The sequence below is a fragment of the Schistocerca cancellata genome, chromosome 3, assembly GCF_023864275.1.
Source record: "Schistocerca cancellata isolate TAMUIC-IGC-003103 chromosome 3, iqSchCanc2.1, whole genome shotgun sequence".
NCBI lineage: Eukaryota > Metazoa > Arthropoda > Insecta > Orthoptera > Acrididae > Schistocerca > Schistocerca cancellata.
Window position 1 is genome coordinate 918041284 of NC_064628.1, and position 12771 is coordinate 918054054.

Consider the following 12771-nt stretch of genomic DNA (forward strand, 5'->3'; position numbering starts at 1 on the left):
AAATTTTTCGCGTGTCTGTGGAAAATGCGATGTCGTCCAGCATCGAGAGCTGCGCAAGAATTATCGACCACCCTGGAGATACTGTACAGTAAAGCAGTATGACGAGGTGCCAATGAGGTACCAGGTAGAAGCCGTGCTTCCCGTAGTTCTGAGGGGCCACCGCCACGTCTCTGGCCTGAACAGCGTCCCCAGAGGCCAGGATGGCAGTTCTGTTCGAGATCGGATCCTGCCCACTTCCAGGATGTTCCTGTCGGCGTAACGTCGTTTTGCTGCCGACTTGCCGTAACACAGGTCGTGTCACCCACGTGAAGAGACTTCCGTCTCCTGTGAACTGCACCTACGCCCCAACGCCGTCAGAACAGTGTCAGAAAGCGTCTACGAAAATGAGGTTTCTAGCGCTGGAGTGAAGCCACAGTACCGTCATTCTGAAATTGTATAAATTCGCCGCTCAGTAATCGTGGCTGATTTAGTGTGTCCTAAATCGCAAGTCAACCTTTGCAGTTTCATAGCTACAGCCAAGCCTCGTGAGCAAAGACGCGTTTAACTGTGCTATTATTAACCACCTCAGTGTCCAAGAAGTCATGCATAACAGAAGAACTATTCGTTGCAGTGATCTAAGAACAGACACACTGATGTGTGAACATACTAAGGTAACATATATAAAAATATCTACACATAGACCCCTTACACAATCAGTATATATGCTGCAATTCGAATTCCCACTAACTTAGCTATTTTGGCTTCTATTATGATTGACGGACTGTTCAACGGTTTCTCCAAATCAAGCCAATAATTTTCGACATTTTTCCTACATCGGATTCCCAAGTTTGTAATTACACATGTTTGAAACCTCTGACGCTACACGCGCATCGAGCTGACATATAAATGGATTTTCTTTCAGAGTTCCAGCTGATTTCACCCCTGTGCTAGTCTACAAGATGTAAGACGCACAGAGCACCAACAATTCATTGCGCATAATGACAGTTTCGGCGGAAACGTTTTCTCTTTCAAGGCATAATACTGTCACAGAAAAGTCATATTAAAGTTAAATATTCTCACCAAGCAATATGCTCAATGCGTTCAGATAGTGTCTAGTTCAAGTCAGATTAGTTTCCATCTTTCAGTCATTTTCTTCATATTTTAAGAAGGGGAGGCCTCGACATAATATATATAAAATTTTAATCTTCGCCTTCTTATGTCTGCTGCCAGGTTTGATATAGTTTCTGTGCTTCTTCTTGATTGTATCCGGTATCCTTCTTCTGTTAATTTTGGACCTAAAATCTTTCTCATAATTTTGCGTTCTTCTTTTAGTATTTTTTCTAAGTCACATTTTGTGTGGAGTGTGAGCGTTTCACTAGCATATAGTGCTGCTGGCTTAATTACTGCGCAGTAGTGTCTGATTTTTGTGTTCGAGGAGATGCATTTTTTATTGTATATTTCATGTGTCATACCATATGCTCTCTTCATTTTCTGTTGTCTGATCTTCTGTGCAACTTTCTCTCCTCCGGTTGGCTCCAAAATTTCACCTAGGTATTTAAAATGTTTTACTCTATTTATTTTTCCATATTTTGTGTTCAAACTGTGTATATGGAATCTCGTACAGAAAAATTCTGTCTTTTGAAACGAAATTTGTAAACCTACTTTATCCGCGCATTCCTTAAGGATCTCTATTTGTTTGGTGGCGATTTCTTCATCATCTGCAAGTATGGCCAAGTCGTCCGCGAATGCTAAACAAGATACCTCCACGTTGTCTTTGGTTCTACCAAGATGGATTGGTTTCCAGTAGGATTGATTTTTTAATTCTTTTTCCCATTCCTTAATGACTTTATCCAGGACTATATTAAACAGAAGTGGAGATAGCCCGTCACCTTGACGTACTCCACTTTTTATGAGAAAAGGTTCACAGATTTCTCCCCTGAATTTAACTTTAGATACAGTGTCTGTCAGTGATTCTTTGATAAGCCTTAGTGTTTTGGAGTCAAGTCCAAGTTCCTCTAAAATGTTAAACAAAGATTGCCGGTCAATTGAGTCATAGGCTTTCTTAAAATCTACAAATGTACAAATTATGGGGGCATTTCTAATTGCTTTGTGTTTTAATATTGTCTTTAAATTAAATATTTGTTCTATGCATGAGCGACCGGGGCGGAAGCCTGCTTGATAATCACCAATTTGGCTTTCCAGCTGCTCTTGTGTTCTTTTCAGCAGGCATGTTGAGAGAATTTTGTAGGTGACTTGTAAAAGTGAGATTCCCCTGTAGTTATTGACATTTGTTCTGTCTCCTTTTTTATGTAACGGGTGAATAAGGGCACATTTCCAATCCTCTGGTAATTTTTCTGTTTCCCATATTTTTGTTATTATTTTTGTGAGCTCTTGCAACGTCTTTGGTCCTAGGTTTTTTAATAGCTCTGCAACAATGCCATCTTCGCCAGATGTTCTATTATTTTTTAAGTTTTTAATGTGACATTTGATTTCTTCCTGTGTTGGTGGTAATGAATCCGGTTGAGCGTTGGCACTGATTTCTTTGGGAAACCTTAAACTAGGTTCTGGGCAATTTAGTAGGTTAGAAAAATATTGAGCCAATACTTGACAGTTTTCCTGGTTTGTTAGGGCTAATTTACCATCTGGTTTTCTGAAACATAAATTTTGAGGGATATATCCTCGTATTTTATCTGCGAAAGTTCTGTAGAAGTCTCTTGTACTATAGTTTTGGAAATTTTCTTCTATGGCGTCCAGTTGTGCCTTTTTGCTTGCCTAATAGATTTTGAAACCTGTTTTCCAACCTCGTTAAATAAATGTAGACTTTCTTGTGATTTTTTACTGTTATATTCTTGAAATGCCTTTTTTCTCCTTTCCAATGCATTTTCACAGTCTGAATCCCACCAAGGCTGTTTGAATATCTTTTTCAAGGGAATAGTTTCCTTAGCTATTCGCGTGATTTTAGAATGAAATTCTTCCCATGTGTTTGCCTTTTCCTTCTCCCATTCTTCTTTTACTTTAGATTCTTTAATCTATCTATCTATCTATCTATCTATCTATATATATATATATATATATATATATATATATATATATATCATCCGATTTGACACCTACATATTTCTGAAATTAATAAACATACACAACAAATATTGTTTTTTTGATGAACGAGAAACTCAAAATTTTTTTTCATACCTTTTCATATGTGTTCAATATGCCCCCCTGAGATACAGGGCGTATGTCAACGCGGTATTCAAATTATTCCCACACTGCAGCGAGTATGTCTTGAGTTACAGCTTCCACAGCTGCTGTTATTTGATGTCTCGGTTCATTAATTGTTTTTGGTAGCGGAGGAACATAAACAGAGTATTTCATAAACCCGCACAAGAAATAATCACATACAGTCAGGTGCAGTGACCTTGGAGGCCACTAATGTAAGGCTGAATCATTTGGTGCGGGTCGACCGATCCATCGTTCAGTAATCCTTTGGTATAAAAATTCCGGCACTTCCAGATGCCAGTGTGGTGGTTCCCCAGCCAGATGGTAAATAAAATCGTTCGAATCAGTCTCCACGTGTGGGAAAAGAAAGTTCTCAAGCATATCGAGTTATGTGCTGCCTGTAACAGTGTTCTCAAATGGTTCAAATGGCTCTGAACACTATGGAACTTAACTTCTGTGGTCATCAGTCCCCTAGAACTTAGAACTACTTAAACCTAACTAACCTAAGGACATCACACACATCCATGCCCGAGGCAGGATTCGAACCTGCGACCGTAGCGGTCGCACGGTTCCAGACTGAAGTGTCTAAAACCGCTAGGCCACACTGGTCGGCTAACAGTGATCTCCCTAAAGAAAACTGGACCGTACCCTTTTCCCGTGAAGCTGCACAAACCACATTCAATTTTGGAGAGTACCTCTCATGTTGCTCAACTTCAGGTGGGGTGTTCTCACGTTATGACGGTTCAACTTTCAGTTGAAATCGAATGTTGCCTCGTCACCAAAGATTAACCGTGGACGTAAATGGTCATCCTTCGTCTTGCCAAGAACGAAATTACATAACTCCACATGTTGTTGTTTGTCACCTTCTCGAAGAGCTTGCAGTAACTGAATTTTGTATTGTTTCATGTATAAGCGTCGACGCAACACACGCCAGACGGAAATCAGGCGCATGTTGAGCTGTCGAGCTGAACGGCGAGGGCATTTCTGCGGACTCCTTGTGACACCACGGCGGATGCGTTCGACGTCTGTCAGACAGTCGGGGACGGCCCGGCGATTCGACTTTACACAAACAACCTGCTTCTAGAAATTGTTCATGCCATCGTCTAATGCTCTGTGCTGTAGGAGGATCCACATCATAGCTAGTACGAAAGTCACGCTGAACAGTTATTACTGATCCGCACTGCGCAAAACGCAGAACGCCAAACGCTTTCTGTTGTCGCGACACCGTTTTTACTAGAACTAAACTGTGTACACACTGCTGATACCGAACAGGAACCTTGTAAGACTCGAGAGTTTGCTCTTTGCAACTGTACGTTGTTCACGCACATATCTCAAATAGCATAATAGTCATGATTTCTTTAAATCGGATGATTCCTTTTCATAAACCCTGATTACTTATTGTGAATAACATCATTCATATCATTATTTGACGAGGTTTAACTTGGACTTTCTAAGCTTGTCCTTGAAAATTTAATTACAAATAGTAAATAGTCAAACAACCTCTGACATTCAGTAGAAGTTGTAAGTAGGCTGTTTATGTTTTCTTTATGTAAGTAGGCTGTTTATGTTTTCTTTGTGTAAGTAAGCTGTTTATGTTTTCTTATTGGCAACGTTACGTAGCGCTCTACATGAAAATCACTGGCTGTGCTGTGTGCAGTCGGTGGCTAGTTTGCATTGTTGTCTGGCATTGTAGTGTTGGGCAGCTGGATGTGAACAGCGCGTAGCGTTGCGCAGTTAGAGGTGAGCCGCCAGCAGTGGTGGATGTGGGGAGAGAGATGGCGGAGTTTTGAAATTTGTCATGAACTGCTATATATATTATGACTATTAAGGTAAATACATTGTTTGTTCACTATTAAAATCTTTCATTTGCTAACTATGCCAACTAGTTGTTAGTGCCTTCCGTAGTTTGAATCTTTTATTTAGCTGGCAGTAGTGGCGCTCGCTGTATTGCAGTAGTTCGAGTAATGAAGATTTTTGTGAGGTAAGTGATTTGTGAAAGGTATAGGTTAATGTTAGTCAGGGCCATTCTTTTGTAGGGATTTTTGAAAGTCAGATTGCGTTGCGCTAAAAATATTGTGTGTCACTTTAGTGAATGTTTGAGTACGTTCAGCTTTGCTCAGCTGTTTGAAAAGCAAATAGTGTAAGAGGTTTATCAGCACAGTCGTGTATAATAGTTCTAAGGGGACGTTTCATAAAGTTCCTGAAACTGCACGTGGGGTTTTTGTCGTTATACACTCCTGGAAATTGAAATAAGAACACCGTGAATTCATTGTCCCAGGAAGGGGAAACTTTATTGACACATTCCTGGGGTCAGATACATCACATGATCACACTGACAGAACCACAGGCACATAGACACAGGCAACAGAGCATGCACAATGTCGGCACTAGTACAGTGTATATCCACCTTTCGCAGCAATGCAGGCTGCTATTCTCCCATGGAGACGATCGTAGAGATGCTGGATGTAGTCCTGTGGAACGGCTTGCCATGCCATTTCCACCTGGCGCCTCAGTTGGACCAGCGTTCGTGCTGGACGTGCAGACCGCGTGAGACGACGTTTCATCCAGTCCCAAACATGCTCAATGGGGGACAGATCCGGAGATCTTGCTGGCCAGGGTAGTTGACTTACACCTTCTAGAGCACGTTGGGTGGCACGGGATACATGCGGACGTGCATTGTCCTGTTGGAACAGCAAGTTCCCTTGCCGGTCTAGGAATGGTAGAACGATGGGTTCGATGACGGTTTGGATGTACCGTGCACTATTCAGTGTCCCCTCGACGATCACCAGTGGTGTACGGCCAGTGTAGGAGATCGCTCCCCACACCATGATGCCGGGTGTTGGCCCTGTGTGCCTCGGTCGTATGCAGTCCTGATTGTGGCGCTCACCTGCACGGCGCCAAACACGCATACGACCATCATTGGCACCAAGGCAGAAGCGACTCTCATCGCTGAAGACGACACGTCTCCATTCGTCCCTCCATTCACGCCTGTCGCGACACCACTGGAGGCGGGCTGCACGATGTTGGGGCGTGAGCGGAAGACGGCCTAACGGTGTGCGGGACCGTAGCCCAGCTTCATGGAGACGGCTGAGAATGGTCCTCGCCGATACCCCAGGAGCAACAGTGTCCCTAATTTGCTGGGAAGTGGCGGTGCGGTCCCCTACGGCACTGCGTAGGATCCTACGGTCTTGGCGTGCATCCGTGCGTCGCTGCGGTCCGGTCCCAGGTCGACGGGCACGTGCACCTTCCGCCGACCACTGGCGACAACATCGATGTACTGTGGAGACCTCACGCCCCACGTGTTGAGCAATTCGGTGCTACGTCCACCCGGCCTCCCGCATGCCCACTATACGCCCTCGCTCAAAGTCCGTCAACTGCACATACGGTTCACGTCCACGCTGTCACGGCATGCTACCAGTGTTAAAGACTGCGATTTAGCTCCGTATGCCACGGCAAACTGGCTGACACTGACGGCGGCGGTGCACAAATGCTGCGCAGCTAGCGCCATTCGACGGCCAACACCGCGGTTCCTGGTGTGTCCGCTGTGCCGTGCGTGTGATCATTGCTTGTACAGCCCTTTCGCAGTGTCCGGAGCAAGTATGGTGGGTGTGACACACCGGTGTCAATGTGTTCTTTTTTCCATTTCCAGGAGTGTATTATCTCTCAAATATCATATAAATTACACAATATGATTAGTGATGAAAGGAACATAGATTATAAACTAAGGATTGGCGGATCGCGAGCCAAATGTGTGTGAAATCTTATGGGACTTAACTGCTAAGGTCATCAGTACCTAAGCTTACACACTATTTAACCTAAAGTGTCCCAAGGACAAACACACACCCGCCGGCACCAGCCGCACAGGCCATGACTGCAGCGCCTTAGGCCGCTCGGTCCTTGAAACTGCCGGCACCTTTGCACAAATACATCAGGTAGATGAGAGACGCGTAGAACTTTTCTTGCTATTTTCTCGGAATTAACAGAGTAGTACAGCTTACTTCTTGCACATTAACTTTTTTTTATTGGCCCACCACAGGGGTAGAAAGTTCGAAGTAAATACGCGATCCCAGCGTAGTGGCCTCCCCTTGTACTCGTAAGTTAAAACTCTAGTAAGTCACGTTCACTTGTTTAAATTCACGATATGAGAACTGCAAGTCAGTTCCACGTGAAAATAATACCCTTTTTTTTTATTAAAGAAACTGTGTTCCCGTTGTTGCTGAGTGTGGCGGTGTAGGATTACTTGATGTGTTGGCCTTGCTTTTAGCTGTATGTTTTACTTACCACGTTAATTGGGACGTGCAGGACATGAACGGCTACGACATGCGCGACAACATGACGACCGCGTGGGAGTACTCCGGTCGCTACGTGACGGACGTGTTCACGGAGGAGGCGGAGAGGCTGATAGCTGACCACGACACTGGGCGGCCGCTCTTCCTCTACTTCGCCCACCTCGCCTGCCACAGTGGGAACGAAGCCAAATTGCTGGACGCTCCTCAGGAAGTCGTCAACAGATTCAGTTACATCTCCGACCCGAACCGCCGCCTCCTAGCAGGTACATTGTGCTGCAATTACCTCTAAAACACGTTACTTCTCTCTTCATAAAAGTCATTTCGTACAGTCACTATTCTCCAACTTTTAGCAATGCTTGCAATTAAAGTACTCCAGCAGTAACAGCTAAAACGGGATGATACTGATTTTAACATATGCAGATGTACATGAAGAGTAGAAATATCAAACGTTCTAAGGGTCAAATCTCACACAAAATTTTATCTTGGAAATCTTCCAAGACTGGCTGGGAGAGATTAAGATTTGTGAACACAAAATAAGCAGTCTCGCATATGCAGACGACTTAGTTGTGATGGCAGATTCGATTGAAAGTTTGCAAAGTAATATTTCAGAGCTAGATCAGAAATGTAAGGACCATGGTATGAAGATTATCATCTCCAAAACGAAAGCAATGTCAGTGGGAAAGAGATATAAACGGACTGAGTGCCAAATAGGAGGAACAAAGTTAGAACAGGTGGACGGTTTCAAGTACTGAGGATGCATATTCTCACAGGATGACATCATAGTGAGAGAACTGGAAGTGAGGTGTAGCAAAGCTAATGCAGTGAGCGCTCAGTTACGATCTTCCCTCCTCTGCATGAAGGAAGTCAGTACCAGGACTAAGTTATCTGTGCACCGTTCAATCTTTCGACCGACTTTGTTGTATGGAAGCGAAAGCTGGGTGGATTCAGGTTACCTTATCAATAAGGTTGAGGTTACGGTTATGAAGGTAGCTAGGATGATCGCAGGTTCTAGTAGATGGGAACAATGGCAGGAGGGTGCCCACAATGAGGAAATCAAAGAAAAACTGGGAATGAACTCTATAGATGTAGCAGTCAGGGCGAACAGGCTTAGATGGTGGGGTCATGTTACACGGATGGAAGGAAGCAAGGTTACATAAGAGACTAATGGGTAGGAGGAGTCGGGGTAGACCAAGGAGAAGGTACCTGGATTCGGTTAAGAATGATTTTGAACTAATAGGCTTAACATCAGAAGAGGCACCAATGTTAACACTGAATAAGGGAGGAATTTTATAAGGGGGGCTATGCCCCTGACTGAACGCTGAAAGGCATGTTGTTGTTGTTGTGGTCTTCAGTCCTGAGACTGGTTTGATGCAGCTCTTCATGCTACTCTATCCTGTGCAAGCTTCTAGATCTCCCAGCACGTACTGCAGCCTACATCTTTTTGCATCTGCTTAGTGTATTCATCCCTCTACGATTTTTACCCTCCACTCTGCCCTCCAATACTAAATTGGTCATCCCTTGATGCCTCAGAACATGTCCTACCAACCGATTCCTTCTTCTAGTCAAGTTGTGCCACAAACTCCTCTTCTCCCCAATCCTATTTAGTACCTCCTCATTAGTTATGTGATCTACCCATCTAATCTACAGCATTCTTCTGTAGCACCACATTTCGAAAGATTCTATTCTTTCTTGTCCAAACTATTTATTGTCCATGTTCCACTTCCATACATGGCTACACTCCATAAAAATACTTTCAGAAACGACTTCCTGACACTTAAATCTATACTCGATGTTAACAAATTTCTCTTCTTCAGAAACGCTTTCCTTGCCATTGCCAGTATACATTTTATATCCTTTCTACTTCGACCATCATCGGTTATTTTGCTCCCTAAATAGCAAAACTCCTTTACTACTTTAAGTGTCTCATTTCCTAATCTAATTCCCTCAGCATCACCCGACTTAATTCGACTACATTTCATTATCCTCGTTTTGCTTTTGTTGATGTTCATCTTATTCCCTCCTTTTAAGACACTGTCCATTCCGTTCAACTGCTCTTCCAAGTCCTTTGCTGTCTCTGACAGAATTACAATGTCATCGGTGGACCTTAAAGTTTTTATTTCTTCTCCATGGATTTTAATACCTATTCCGAATTTTTCTTTTGTTTCTTTCACTGCTTGCTCAATATACAGATTGAACAACGTCGGGGAGAGGCTACAACCCTGTCTCACTCCCTTCCCAATCACTGCTACCCTTTCATGCCCCTCGACTCTTATAACTGCCATCTGGTTTCTCTACAAATTGTAAATAGCCTTTCGCTCCCTGTATTTTACGCCTGCCACCTTCAGAATTTGAAAGAGAGCATTCCAGTCCTGAAAGGCATAATCAGTCTTAAATGATGATGATGATGATGATGATGATGATGATGATGACTCTTCCATTTGGTGCGTCTTTTTATGCAAAACAACAGTATGGGAATTGTGAGTCCGCCTGAATGCAAAACACTTTTTGTTATTAATTTGTTATGTATTGATTTTTTTTCTCTCTTTTTTAAATATTATTATCTGTGTATACTTTCACACTATCTCATATATAATGCGTTAGAGCATGGTTTTAAGATGAAATAAAATGAAATGTCGTTTGGCTAGGGTCTCCCGGCGGGTAGACCTGATCGCTTGGTGCAAGTATTTTGAGGTGACGCCACTTCGGCGATATGCACGCCGATGAGGATGAAATGATGATCATGAAGACGACACAAACTGCCAGTCCCTGAGCGGAGAAAACTCTGCAACCCAGCCGGGAATCGAACCCGGGTCTTCCTGCATGACGCGCTGTCCACTCAGCGAACATGGTTTTAAGGAGGAGGAGGAGGAGATTGGTGTTTAACGTCCCGTCAACACCGAGGTCATTAGAGACGGAGCGCAAGCTCGGGTGAGGGAAGGATGGGGAAGGAAATCGGCCGTGCCCGTTCAAAGGAACCATCCCGGCATTTGCCTGAAGCGATTTAGGGAAATCACGGAAAACCTAAATCAGGATGGCCGGAGACGGGATTGAACCGTCGTCCTACCGAATGCGAGTCCAGTGTGCTAACCACTGCGCCACCTCAATCGGTAACATGGTTTTAAGATTATTGTCACTGTTTGCCGCATATTTTCTGTAATTCTCTGTTGCCGTTTTTCTTGGCGTACATCATGTCATCTGCAACTATGTGTGTGGCTGTTAGTAAACCAATACCAAAACATGAACTTACGTATGTAAGTGTTATACAGTTGCATTGCGATAGTGTTGTGGATATTGTTTTGGTGTGTACTATGCTGTTACTTAGTTTGTCGCGTACAGGACGGCTTGCAGTTAATTTATACACAGAAAAACAAAACTTTCCCACTTCGTTCATAATCCAAAACATTACGCCATCTTGCTGTTCGTCTGTGTCGCGAGAAATGTATCGCATATTGCGAGAAGGCGATGAAGATTTTAGCGGGAGTTCTGTCGACTTCTCTTTTTTATTTATGTCTCTGTGCATGATCGAGGAGTGGTTCTTTTGCGTGTGTGTGGTTTCTGTTCTGTGTCCTGGGTCAGTTCTCTCAAAGCGGTAAAGTATGTGTTGCTGCAAAGTGTTGTGTTTTCGTCTATTACACTATAGCATTTTGTATGTAGTAGTTTTCTTCTGTTGTTAGTTGTCGGTGTAAACAGTAGCTGTGGTTCAGGATATGTATATCACGAAACCACTGATGATGGGGGTATTTGTCGCTGGAACTAGCCTGGGTAATAGATCAATAAATAAACCACAAAAACTGTTTTGTATCAAAGCGGACTCACAATACTCACATTGTTTCCAGATCTGAAATTTGTTACAGAAATTAAAGAAAAATGTACGTCTTTCTGTATATGGCTTATTTGTATCCCAAAAATGGGGAAGGTGTTCTGATACCACAGAATTGCGCTACTCGCCTCTTCACTGTAATAAATAATTGCACAAGGTATAATATAAATTATTTATTAGAAACGTTCTATGTGGCATACCAGAGAACTGAAATTTCCAATTGGACGGTTTTTGTTTTTGAAATGAACACTAAACCATTACTTTTTATTTGTGACAACACAGGTACAGGCATATAGAAGTAATGTTTTAGTTAGTACAACTGCAGTCAATAACTTTTGTTTCTCTTTTCTCCCGCAACGGATAAACTTGTCTGGTGTTTCAGATTTAGTATGTTGTGGCATACATTGACCATATTCTTTCCTTTTTTGAAGATGTCAATTTCTTTCCCATTTTTCTGTTGCAGAATAAGAATTCTTAACAACTATTTCGGATGGATAAGCATACTACAGTTGGCGTCATTATAAACTTGCGATGGGAATAATGTTACAGCAAAATTTTTAAAAAACAAGAGGTATAGTTTATTAGTTAGAATTACACATAATGGGTTCATATCTTTACCTGACTCAACAGTCTTGTGTAAACCTTGCGGAACAATGGCTCGCTTACCTTTCTTCTGCCATGCGCCATTTAACTGTGGACGTTTGAAACATATTCTTCATAATGTGACACTTGGAACAAATCTATCGATATGCAATAGAGTAGCGAGAACACAACAGCACTACGTTTAGTGATAAAATGACACTTGAAACGTTAGGAATTTCCGCTCTTCATTTGTGTTATCAAACATCAAAACCATTTACCTTAAGAATCGTGAGCTTACACCAGCTCTTCTCAAGAAAATTTTGAAAGCCATGAACGAAAAATAAAATCTCAGAATGAAAGTCTTTTCTCAATTTTTCGAGAAAAAAATGTTGACTATTACAGAGGACATCGATGAACACACCTATTAAGAAGTAGTTGTTGGAATGTACGCTCTCAAAACTTCAACCATAAACCTCTCCATGAAAGACAACGTTTCTCTTGCAGTGTCTCTACATGGACTTTATTGCGCATCTCTGTAACTCTCTCCACCCGAGTTGAGTAAACGATCCTGCGACGAAACGCGTCGCTCTTCTTTGGCCTTCTTTACCTCTTTTATTAATCTTTCAGGGCGATGTTTCAAGACTGTTGACCCATACTCAAGAATAGGTTGAATAAGTGTTTTATAAGTCACTTCTTTCGGGGATTAATTTAATTTCCTCAAGTTTTTCCACTAGCTCTGACACTTGCACCTACTTTTCCTTCTATTTGTTTTACGCCTTCATTCCACTATAGGTTGCTCTTTATCATCACTCTTAGGTATTTTACGGTAGTCACTATTTCCAGCGAATTGTTGCCAGTAATGTATTCTGACAGTAGTGGACCTCT

The 12771-nt window shown here is 42.6% G+C and overlaps 1 protein-coding gene across 1 annotated transcript in view; it reads left to right on the plus strand.

Moving 5' to 3' along the window:
- The window catches only part of LOC126176649 (arylsulfatase I-like), a 79188-nt gene that overhangs the window by 26680 nt on the left and 39737 nt on the right, over window positions 1–12771 (plus strand). The window contains exon 4 of the mRNA XM_049923807.1: window positions 7498–7747. Within this exon, the coding sequence (XP_049779764.1) occupies window positions 7498–7747 (250 nt within the window). The remainder of the gene's footprint in view (window positions 1–7497; window positions 7748–12771) is intronic.